Raw genomic sequence first — 12,225 nt, 5'->3', positions numbered from 1 at the left:
GCTACGTGCTGCATGACTGCTGCACCTGGGCCCCGTTTGGTGGTATTCATATACGGTCGAAGGACAATCAAACTTGAATTGAAAATAGCAACAAATAAAAAGGAGTCACCACAAAGCAGAAACACATCATAACGTGTAATAGATTCCAATCCACAAACCACCTTGATTAAACCGTCTCTCAGCCTTTCCTCCACAGCCTAGACAAATCATCTGGACCCATCTTAGAGTCCGTGTAGAATTATACAGCATGGAAACAGGCCTTTCGGCCCACTGAGTCCATGCTGGCCATCAGGCACCTACTTTGACACTATTCCCATTCAACTCTCCCCACGCTTCCAGCAGCTTGCTACTAGTTCTCCTACGCACGAGGAGCAATATACAGTATCCAATTAACTTACCCATCTTAGGACGCGGGAGGAATCTGGAGTGAGTATTGCTCCAAGGTGGTGGGCGAGGAGCTCAAACTCTAAACAGAAAGCACCAGGGGCCTGGGCCATTAGAGCTATGAGGCAGTGGCTCCCCTCACCACACTTCTCCGCTGCCCCAATCCGCGGAGAGAGAAACAAAATTATTATTATTCATGCAGACTGATCAGTCACTCACGCAAACGTGAAGAAGCATTTTAAGAGAACAGGGAGGCGGTGAGATTTAGGGAGGGTTACAGAGGCCAGAAGTAGGAGGGATCTATGACACAAGACTCCTTCACATTACCAAGCCATATCTTCTGAGACATTGCACACTAAGAGCCTCACCCCTTTACATTCGTAATGCAAGCAACCATTAACACCTACACTTTCATTAATCATACGCCTTTACTAAACCCATTGAGACCTCTCTAATGCAAAGCCCCCCCCCCCCACCCCCGGTGCATCACTGTGTTATAAACTGTGGAGGTATCGTATTTTTAAAAATAAACTCCAAGCACCAAAACGAGATTAATACTGGGTCTTGCTTCTCAAGGAAGCATCTGCCTTGTACATGCTGATGCTGGAAATCACTGCAGGTCAGGCAGAATTTTATAGAAAGTTTCTTGCTTCATGGCTGCCTGTGAACGAATCAATCTCAAGGTGTATATTTTATGCATTCCTTGATAATAAAGGTTCTTTGATTTAATTTGAATAAACCATTCTATTTTGTAACTTCAAAACATTAATCTAATTGAAAGAGTCTGAAATGTGGGTCCAACCTTATGTTCACTTTAAGCGAGGTGCACGTGTATCACATGGTAACGTGATGTCATATTCAATTAATATATTTTTACAAGTAGCCAATAATGAATTATTTAAATGAACAGGGATGGTTTATCAACCAATATATATACAAGATTACTCAAATATTGTGGTGGCGGTGGCTTCGGTCGGTCTCGAGAGACCGTGGATTTGCGCCTTGGAAGGTTTCCAGGGCACAGGCCTGAGCAGGGTTGTATAGGAGACCGGCAGTTGCCCAAGCTGCAGGCCTTCCCCTCTCCACGCCACCGATGTTGTCCAAGGGAAGGGCACTAGGACCCATGCAGCTTGGCACCGGTGACGTTGCAGAGCAACGTGTTGTTAAGTGCAAACACAAACACTCTGCCTCAGCTGAGGCTCAAACCAGTGACCTTCAGGTTACTTGTCTGATGCCTTGCCCACTGGGCCACATGACAACACTACTCAAATATTACTGAAATATTAAATACACAACATAAATTTTCATCTTTTCAGGCAAGACCTTTCGTTGGGACTGGAAAGGTAGGGGGCAGAAACCAGAATAAGCGGGTTGGGGGAGGGGAAGGAGTACAAATTGGCAGGTGATAGGTGAGACCAGGTGAGGTGGGGGCAATAAAGTGAGAAGCTGGGAGGCGACAGGTTGAAGAGGAAAAAGGCCGAAGTGTGATGGTTGTTCACTGTCCTGGGCTAAAGGCCTCTTTGCCAACCTCAGCTTTCTTAACACGGCAGCTGAATCTTCCAGAGTTCAAAGAGTTGTTTTTGAGTAAGTTAAACCTCCAACCAGACCTCGTCAGTCTCTTGCCATGAACAAGTGAACAACAAGGTCCTTATTGGCCCATTATTTAATCAAGGGGAAACAATGGTGTCCACTCCAGTTGAGTTAAACAATGCATCTACCTGGCTTGGTGAATGCAACTGAAAAATATCACATGCGTGTGAAGTCACCAAATGGTTTTAAAAAAAGTATGAATGTCCATGAGCACTGTCACTGGCTTGTTAGGAATGGTCAAAGTACGACAGGAAGAATTGCAGAGAAATGGGGTTACTAGAATCCATTCCTCTGCATTCGATTTCTGCGACAGACAAGCAACTCGTCCGCAGCTTGCGTGTCTGTCTTTTAGCTGATAGGATTGTTTCCGTGTTTTGGAAATCCTTCGTGTTTCAGAGATAATTTGTATTCCATATATCTTTCATAAAATGGAAAACCTCTGTGAGTTTTTTATGTGTTTTTGAGAATTCCAACTAAATTTAAACGTGTATTGGTAAAAGTAAATGAACTGTGTTCAACCTACTTTCAGTAGCTGGAAGTATCTCAAGTTGATAGGGAGGGGGGGACCCACCATTGAATTGTGGCTATTAGCAGTTAAACTCACCGTGGCAGATAAACAGGGAAGTGATCTAGCTTTTGCAGAATAGGTGGCTCCAGTATAGCCTCATTTGATAAGAGTACTCATAGCTATCCATGTTGGGTAGGGTTTAAAAACTTTGAGTTCAGAACTTCGAAAATTGCAAAGCCGATGCCATCACCGAAGAAGGAGGAATCTGATAGGAGAGGTGAGTTGACCGTGGGAGAAAGGGAAGGGGGGGGCACCAAAGGAAGGTGATGGGCAGCTGAGGAGAAGAGGTAAGAAGGGAGCCAGAATGGGGAAAAAGGAAAAAAAAGAGAAGGGGTACAGGGAGGAATTACTGGAAGTTACTCTCTCTTCTCTCCTGTCAGGTTCCTTCTTCTCCACCCACCTGGCTTCATCTATCACCTTCTCACTAGCTTCCTTCCCCTCCCCCTGTCTTTTTCATTCTGGTGTCTCCCCCCTTCCTTTGCAGTCCTGACGAAGGGTCCTGGTCGCAAACATTGACCGTTTGATCTTCTCATGGAAGCCACCTGAGCTGCTGAGTTCCCCCGGCATTTTGTGTGCATTGCTCTGGATTTCCAGCATCTGCAGTATCTCTCGTGTTTGCGAAAGAAGTCAGAGAAATCGACGTGCTTGCCATCGAGCTGTGGAGACAATCCAGATGAAATACGACGTGTTGCTCCTCCAACTTGAGAGTGGCCTTGTCATGGCAGTAGGGTTGCTCCGAGAGCAGCCTCCCTTCTGTCCCCTGGAGCCCCATCCAGTCTACGCCACAGGGAGGGGCGGATCGTCACGCAAGTCCCCATCTACCCGTGGGGCAAGGAGCGTCAATGCAGAGACAAGCGGAGCTAACCTTTCAACTCCATGACCCTACGAAACTCTGGGGAGAATTACAAATAAGATTTAAGCAGCTTGAGGAGAAAAGGAGTAGAGGGCATAGACTAAAAGGGAGCTTATATATATTGCCACCAGAGCAGTCATTGATCTGGATGTGCCATGGCCGAGACCACAAGAAACTGCAAAGCGTTATGCCCTCGGCTCAGCAGATCATGGAAACCAGCCGTCCCTCTGTCTATACTTCACCCTGCCTCAGTAAAGCATCGTCAAAGATCCCACCCACCGCAGACAGCCTCTCTGGATACAAAAACCTGAAAGCACGCAACACCAGGCTCAACGGCAGCTTCTATCTCTACGATTGAACGGTTTCCCAGAGCGACAAGACCTCTCAGTCTCCCTGGTTGTCTGCCTGTACTGCACCTTCTCTGGAGCTGTTACACTTTATTCTGCACTGTTAGAGTTCTGCCTTTTACTACCCAAATTCAATGTGTGATGATCTTATCTGTAGGAACAGTATGCAAGACAAGCTTTTCACTGTCTGTCAGTACATGGTGGTCATCCATCATGTCCGACGATGACAGGAAACCTGGGTGGGAGGGTTTTTAAAGTGGAAATACCTTTGCACTGGGGCAGTTCCACTCTCTCGGCCTCAGAGGTCCAGGACCACTGGTACGAGCAGTCGTCACAAACTGGGGTCTTCTTTGCTTGCGGTGGATGACCGTGACATCTTCTAGGCCATGTCACATACCCTTCACAGTCCATGCAATACTGCCTTCCTGGCCATTGGACCTCACAGTAGGTATCGTTCACCCAGTCCGCCAGAGCTGACTTCTCATGCTGGAGACAGGCGTGTCCTTGTCTCACCCGGGGTACCAGGCCGCCGGCTACCCTCACCCGGTTTAGCCCGCCTGTCAAAGTGCTATACAGGGATGCGGCCGCTGTCGCATGTGAACAGCTGCTGGGAGCCCCAGGTGAGAGCTGAGTGTCCGGTGGGGGCCAAAGGTGAGTGAGCTGCCCCAGAATGGGCACGACAAACACCTTCCCCAGAGGTGTTACCCCTCCCCGGACACCCCACACACCCCAATCTCAGTAAGTGTGAAGAAAGCAAATGGGTTCAAATTCCAAATGGTAGCTTTATTGATTTATTCACCAGACAGAGTGCAACGAAAGTAGGGAATCCACTTCAGATCTCTCACTTTAGGGCAGACACGGAGAGGCCTCTCCACACCAGGGTCCCAGGTTTGATCCTGACCTTGGACGTTGTCTGGCTGGAGTTTGCACGTTCTCTCTGTGACCACGTGAGTTTCTGCGCTGCTCCACGTCTCGGCTTGCTGCTGAACTACGGGAACCTCTTTGTGGATTTGGGTTCCGAATGCTGTTTGCATGTGGCTGTTGTTTACACAATGTGGTTTTTTTTTTCTCTCTGCGCATTGGGTGTTCCACAGATTTTTATCATTATATGGGTTCCTTTGGGTTTCTGTGTTTCGTGTCTGCCGGTTAGGAGATGAAGCTCAGAGTTGTACAATGCATGGACTTGGATCATATATGGACTTTGAACATTTCCCTCCAGCAGCCCAAGGGCATGCCGGCAGGTTAATCGGCAGCTGCGAGGGTTGTGTCCTTGTTCTTGCTGAGTGCTAGGATCCCATGCAGTCTGGCGTTTGGTCCAGACAACCAAGACCTCATTGCTGGAGCTGGCGGAAGGTGATGACACATCACGAGGGCAGTGAAGTCGGAGGAGGGCTGACTGAGGTGAAGTCGTCTTGCACTCCATGCCACTGGACCGTGACCCCTGGTCTGTCAAGGACCCTGCGGTGGCTGCCCAGGCACAGGCGTTCCCCGTTAAGGGAATTCATATAACGTCCCGGATTCAGTCACGAGGCTATCAACAGGGCAGGTTGGCGAGGTCTGGATCCCAGATCAGCCTCTACAGCCTCACCAATAAACAATCCCTCAGGAAGGAGTCAAACTCAACTCGAGTGATCGCACTCAAGAGAGAATGGAACACTTCCACTCCACCCACCCTCCTACCTGGCCTCGCCTATTTCCTGCCAGCTTGTGCTCCTCTCACTCCCTCTACCCTTTTAATTCTGGCTTCTGCCCTCTTCTTTTGCCAGTCCCGAAACTCTGACTGTTCCTTTCCCTCCGTGGACGCTGCCTGACCTGCTGAGTACCTCCAACATGGTGTGTGTGTATGCGTTGCATGGGATTAATTGGGAGATTAAAGGGGCTGGCATGGATCAGATGGGCTGAATGGGATTCCAAGTTGGTTTACCATTGTCACAAGTACCGAGATGTGGTGAAAGAATGTCAGGATCGGAAACAGGTGTAATATCACGGGCATGTGTGGTGAGATTTGTTTATTCTGTGGCACATAATAGAGAAAAAAACTGTGAAATACAGTATGTAATAGTTAAATTAAATAAGTAATGTAAAATAGAAATAAAATAGTGAGGTAGTGTTCATGGGTTCAATGTCCATTCAGAAATCGGATGGCAGAGGGGAAGAAGCTGTTCCTGAATCGTTGAGTGTGTATCTTCAGGCTCCTGTACCTCCTCCCTGATGATGACAATGAGAAGAGGGCATGTCCTGGGTGATGGGGGTCCTTAATGACAGACGCTGCCTTTTTGAGGCATCGCTCCTTGAAGATGTCCTGGACGCTATGGAGACTAGTGATGGGGCTGACTGGGTTTATAACTTTCTGCAGCTCACTTCGATCCTGTGCAGTTCCCCCACCCCTCCCCACATACCAGACAGTGATGCAGCCAGTTAGAATGCTCCCCACGGTACGTCTGTAGAAATTTTTGAGTGTTTTTGGAGCCATACCAAATCTTCTCAAATTTGCAATAAAATATAGTCGCTGCCGTGCTTTCTTTGAGCTGCAAAATAAATAATTTTTACAAGTTCCAGAGAGGATGCTTCTGTGTTGCAATAATTCAGAGATCAAAGTTTAACTTCCGATTTCCTGGAAACATCGACAGATACAGTGAAATATGTCGTTTGCATCATCTCAAATCGGAGAGGTTTGTGCTGGGTAGCCTGCCAGTATCATCATACTTCTGACAACAGCACAGCATACACAACTCAGTAACCTTAATCACACAGTACGGTGCAAAACTCTTAGGCACATATACTGTATATCGCTAGGGTGCCCAAGACTTTTGCACAGTCCTGTAGTAATTTTATGTTTTGCACTGTACATGAAACAAATTTCATGACAGATGTGAGTGATGATAAACCTGATTCTGATCTGGGTCTCTATTGAGGACTGGGAGTGGGAAGGGGTCAGGGAGAGGGGAATCATGGTTGGGAAAAGGGGGAGGGAGCGGGAAGCACCAGAGAGACATTCTGTAATGATCAATAAACCAGTTGTTTGGAATCAAATGACCTTGCCTGGTGTCTCAGGGCTGGGTGTGTCCGCACCTGTGTCACCTCCTCCCTCCTCTGTCACTCCGTGTTTACCACCTGTCCCACCCCACTCCCAGGGTGCTCCATCCTGACCATTCCCAATATCCTTTGCTCCGCCATATTTACAAACTTGCTCTCCAAGTGCGACCTTGCGCAAAGTTTTTAGGCACCCGGCCCAGATTTCTGCACAGTATCGTACTTCTTCAGAACATGGGAGGAAATCAGGGCAACCCGAGGAAACCGACAAAGGGAAACGCTACAGGCAGCAGCAGGAATTGAACCCTGGTCTGAATTGAACAGCTGCTGGCTCTAAAGCGATCGTGCTAACCGCTGCACTACCTGCACGGGTTTCCCTGAAAGCCCCGTCGTTTATAACCTCTTGTCATAATTAAACGAAGCTCGCTGAACCAGTCAGTGGACAGCTCAGATTGAACCAGTCTGTAATCTGGAGTCACACTGAGTCCACAACAGGAATGCTGCTCTCTGGATAATCAAGATGAGGTTGTTCAGTGATGCTGTCGTTATAGTAACCATGGATTCTAGTTAATTGGGCCGTCGGACAATCTGGGCCGCCACTCGTTTAGGACAACTCTTAGCCGGCATTCCCTTGGTTTATTTGAGGACACTGTGCCGCTTACCTGGGGCAGGAAACTATTGCCGAGTGGTTTCGCACGCTTGCGTAACCATTACACCCTGCAGTACGCTTCGAGCAAAGAGTTTTTAAATAGCACAAAAATACAACTGCAGATGCTGTGGGTCAGAGAATACGTACACGACGCTGGAAGAACTCAGCAGGTCAGGCAGCATCCGTGAGAAAATGATGAAACCTGATGAAGGATCTCAGCCCGAAACGTTGGCTACTCTTTTCTCACGGATGCTGCCTGACCTGCTGAGCTCTTCCAGCACTGTTGTGTACGTAGTTTTTAAATAGCATCACTTGTGTGTGTTGGTGTTGAAGAGCACCGATTGTTGTCAGTAACGTGACAATGAACTTCAGTGCTGCAACTGGTGACATAAATGTGCTTTGATAATAAATTTACTTCGAACCTTTGACAGTTAGTGAGAAACAAGCAGTAAGACAACTTGGATCCGTTTTGCTCACTGTGGTTTTAAGCATTGGGGCTTGGAGATGCCGGAAACAGCTGGGAGTGAAAATTAAAACATTTCACTACTTCAGCAAGTTAGGGACTACAACGTCTGTACGTAAGATCCCGTGGTACTGTCCCCAAGGAGAGCAGTGTTTCTTCATACCACACACACGAAATGCTGGAGGAACTCAGCAGGCCAGGCAGCATCTATGGGAAAAAAGTACAGTCGACATTTTGGGCCAAAACCTTCAGCAGGACTGGGGACAAGAAGCTGAGGGGTAGATTTGAAAGGTGGGGGGAGAAGAGAGAAAAACAGCAGGCAATAGGTGAAACACCCCCCTCCGAGTCCCTCCAGCATTTTGTGTGTGTTGCTCGGATTTCCAGCATCTGCAGATTTTCTCTTGTTTGCGTTTCTTCGTGTTGACTTAGAATACAGAACGTAGGAACAGGCCCACATATATATCACTAGGGTGCCTAAGACTTTTGCACAGCACTGTAGTAATTTTATGTATTGCACTGTACTGCTGCCACAAAAAAAAAACAGATTTCATGACAGATGTGAGTGATGATAAACCTGATTCTGATATGGGTCTCTGTTGCGGACTGAGAGTGGGAAGGGGACAGGGAGAGGGGAATCACGGTTGGGAAAGGGGAAGGGAGAGGGAAGCACTAGAGAGACATTCTGTAATGATCAATAAACCAATTGTTTGGAATCAAATGACCTTGCCTGGTGTCTCAGGGCTGGGTGTGTCTGCACCCGCACCACCCACCTACCCCTGACACTCCTTCTCTGCCACCTGTCCCACACCCCTCCCTCAGCGCTCCACCCTCGCCATTCCCAACATCCTTTGCTCCCACCAGATTTACAAACTCGCTGTCCGCTCTACACTGATAAGTACAGTACTGTGCAACTGTAAAACAGCCTAGCTATATATATATATATATATGTGCCCAATACTTTTACACAGTACTGTGTGTGTGTGTATATATAAATATATGAAACAAATCAAATAAGATGTACAAAAGAGAGCAAAAATAGAAATCTGATAATGGAGGGGAAGAAGCTATTCCTAAAACATTGTGAATGCGTGTGTTCATCCTTCAGAATTCGATCCAGACCTCTGATTGCCCCTTGGGCTTCAATCTGGACTTCCAATTGAATGATTTATTACATGAGTGTCATCCTGGGAGCATTTTACGGAGCTCAAATCCCTCTGTAGACACTTGACCTTGCAAACCAGGCAGGAATGACTGAGGGCCATTCTTCTGGAGTTTCCCACCTCAACGAGCTGTTAAATGAAGAGACACGAGAAGTTCTGCAGACGTTGTAACTCCGGAGCGGCCCACACAAATTGCTGGAGGGACTCGACAGGTCAGGCAGCGTCTGTGGAGAGGAATTGACAGTCATCGTATTGGTTAATGACCCTTCGTATGCGCTCGTGACTCAAGTCAATGGCTGTCCATTCCTCTCAACAGAGGCTGCCGGACTTCCTGAGTTCCATCAGTGCTATGTGTGTTTATTTAGAGATACAGCATGAAAAAGGGCTTTCTAACCCATTAAACCCCCCCCTTCCCCCCCCCCCCCCACACACTACCCAATTAACCTCCTCACATGTATGTCTTTGGAATATGAAAGGAAACTGGAGCACCATGCAGTCACTGGGAGGAGGTACAGGCCTCAAGCCGCAGACCTGCGTGCTGCTGCTGTCCAGGAGAGAGACGCCGGAGGGCGGTGTAGCGTGGCGCCCATGCTTGGCTGGCCATTGGCCTCTCCTGTCAGTGCTGCCCTCCAGTGTATGATCAGTGGAACAACAGGCTTGATTGTAATGGCTGCACACCACCATTGTAATCCATACAATCAACTTGTGGGACATGTCACTCAGGGTCTAGCATCATATATGCAGCTTTTTTTTGCGTGACTGCGTTTATTTTGCTCGCTGTTTTGAATGTGCTGTGTACGTTTTGTACCTTGGCCCCAGAGGAACGCTGTTTTATTCAGCTGTTGTATCCATAGATGGTTAAATGATGATTAAACTTGGGGAAGGCTTTGGGAGTAAACCCAGAGGGAAAAACATCTGGAATTGGAGTCCCTAAGGCAGTCCTGTGTTGAGTTCAACGCTGACTGGCAACTCCTGCAACGCTGCTGGTGTCGAACTGTATCGGTCCCTGGGTTCACCAGCTGTGTGGAGAGGGGGAGGTTTCTCTGCAGATCGTAGTGCCCTGGCTTTGCGTATCTAGACAGCCAGGACACAACATCCATGGACGACCCTGACTGAACGGGGGCCTCACTCACAAATGTTGAACCTGGTGTGGTGAGTGAGTCCTCACCCAAGTGAACACCGGTGGATTATAAAATCCTTTTCAAGTATAAAATTGTAATAATTTTTAATGACAAAGGGTCTTGGCCTGAAACATTGACCGTTTATTCCCTTCAATCGATGCTGCCTGACTTGCTAAGTTCCTCCAGCATTTTGTGTGTGTTACTAATCAATTTTTCTTTTCTTTTCCTCTTCTTCTGCAGTCCCTGGATGGTTTTATTTTTGCACTAAACCAAGAAGGAAAATTTTTATACATCTCTGAAACTGTCTCCATCTACCTGGGACTGTCACAGGTAAGCCAGAGCTTGCCATCCCTGCCTCACCTGATCCTACATTACTGCTCGGCTCTTCTGGTCTCATGGGGGGGTAGATTGGGTGTTGGTCTAATGAAAAGAGTTTGTTTAGCCTGTTGGTCATATGCACAACATACAGTATATATTACATGAAGTGTGTACCATGCTGATGATACAATACAGCACTTACAGTCCTCTGCACATGCCTCACGTTCATCTGCTGTGTGCCGTGTCATCATTATCTGCCGTGTTGTATGACATCACCATTATGTGCTGTGTCGTATGACATCATCATTATGTGCCGCATTGCATAACATCATCATGTGCTATGTCATATGACATCATCATTATGTGCTGTTTTGCATGACATCACCATTACGTGCTGCATCATATGACATCATCATTATGTCGCATGTCATATAATGTGGGCGATTATGGTCTTTCCATGATAGTTCTTGGCAAATTTTTCTGCAGAAGTGGTTTGCCATTGCCTTCTTCTGGTCAGTGTCATTACAAGGTGATTGACCCCGGCCATTGTCAGTGCTCTTCAGAGATTGTCTGCCTGGCGTCAGTGGTCGCATAACCAGGACTTGTCATCTGCACCGGCTGCTCGTACGACCATCCACCACCTGCTCCCATGGGTTCACGTGACCCTGATCGGGGGCTAAGCAGGTGCTGCACCTTGCCCAAGGGTGACCTGCAGGCTAACGGAGGGAAGGAGCACCTTACACCTCCTTTGGTAGAGACGTATCTCCACTCCACCACTTATACAACCGTGTCTTCTGTGTTAAGATGGCACTGGCTATAAAAAGTGACGACTTACCAATAGCAAACAGAACTACTAACTACTCACACTTTTTTCTGGAAAACTATTACTAGAATCAATAGCCTGTTACTTCCCTTTCAGAGCTGAGTTTTGTATGACCTGACATTTTTCTGGTATGAACAGAAGTCTCAAAGGTGCAGGACAGGTGCGGTGTACTGACTCAAGGTGGCGAGTCCTGGGCCTGAGAGCAAGGAATGAGCCAATGATGGAGAGGATCTGGAGCCATTTCCAAACAGCTGAACGGAGGCAAAGCAGGGTTGAGTCAACAGCCTGTGCTTGAGAGCGTGGAACAAGATGGTGTTTGACCAATTGAAGATCCAGGATAAATTGGGAAGGTCGGATACAGGCCAAATCGAGGCGGCGGGTCCCAGTTCTGAGAGTGAGCTGATGTTTGAATGATTTAGGTGCTAGGCCAGATCGAAAAGGTTAGAGAGTCAGGGCTAGAGGCACAGGACAGTGTTCAGTTCACTGCTCAGTGAGATTTAGTTGTCTCTGCGCTGAACTGAGGCTGTGGACTGCAACTATCGGCTGTGACCGGCTTCGTGGCCGTGGACTCACTTCCGTGAACTTCAGTTCTGAATGCTATTTGCTTACTTTTACTGTTTACACAGTTAATTCTTTTTTTTGCTCATTGGGTGTTTAACAGTCTCTTTTTAATTGGGTTCCTGGGTTTCTTCGTTTTGTGGCTGCCAGTAAGGAAACAAACCTCAAGGTTGTACATAATTAATGATGAATTTACCTTGAACTTTAATAACCATCCACAAACACACATGCACACTACCATATACACACTGGTACATGCACAAATCCACATGTACTGTAACACACATTTGCACCAACACACAGGCATACAGTCACTCAAACAAATACACACACATTATGACACACTCATTCAGATACA

At 47.4% G+C, this 12,225-nt stretch overlaps 1 protein-coding gene across 1 annotated transcript in view; it reads left to right on the top strand.

The window, feature by feature from the left end:
- The window catches only part of LOC132381756 (neuronal PAS domain-containing protein 3-like), a 611,027-nt gene that overhangs the window by 447,972 nt on the left and 150,830 nt on the right, over positions 1–12,225 (top strand). The window contains exon 5 of the mRNA XM_059951328.1: positions 10,409–10,498. Within this exon, the coding sequence (XP_059807311.1) occupies positions 10,409–10,498 (90 nt within the window). The remainder of the gene's footprint in view (positions 1–10,408; positions 10,499–12,225) is intronic.

The sequence above is a fragment of the Hypanus sabinus genome, chromosome 26 (assembly GCF_030144855.1).
Source record: "Hypanus sabinus isolate sHypSab1 chromosome 26, sHypSab1.hap1, whole genome shotgun sequence".
NCBI lineage: Eukaryota > Metazoa > Chordata > Chondrichthyes > Myliobatiformes > Dasyatidae > Hypanus > Hypanus sabinus.
The sequence above is the reverse complement of the archived record's forward strand: the minus strand, read 5'-3'. Positions and strand labels throughout refer to the sequence as shown.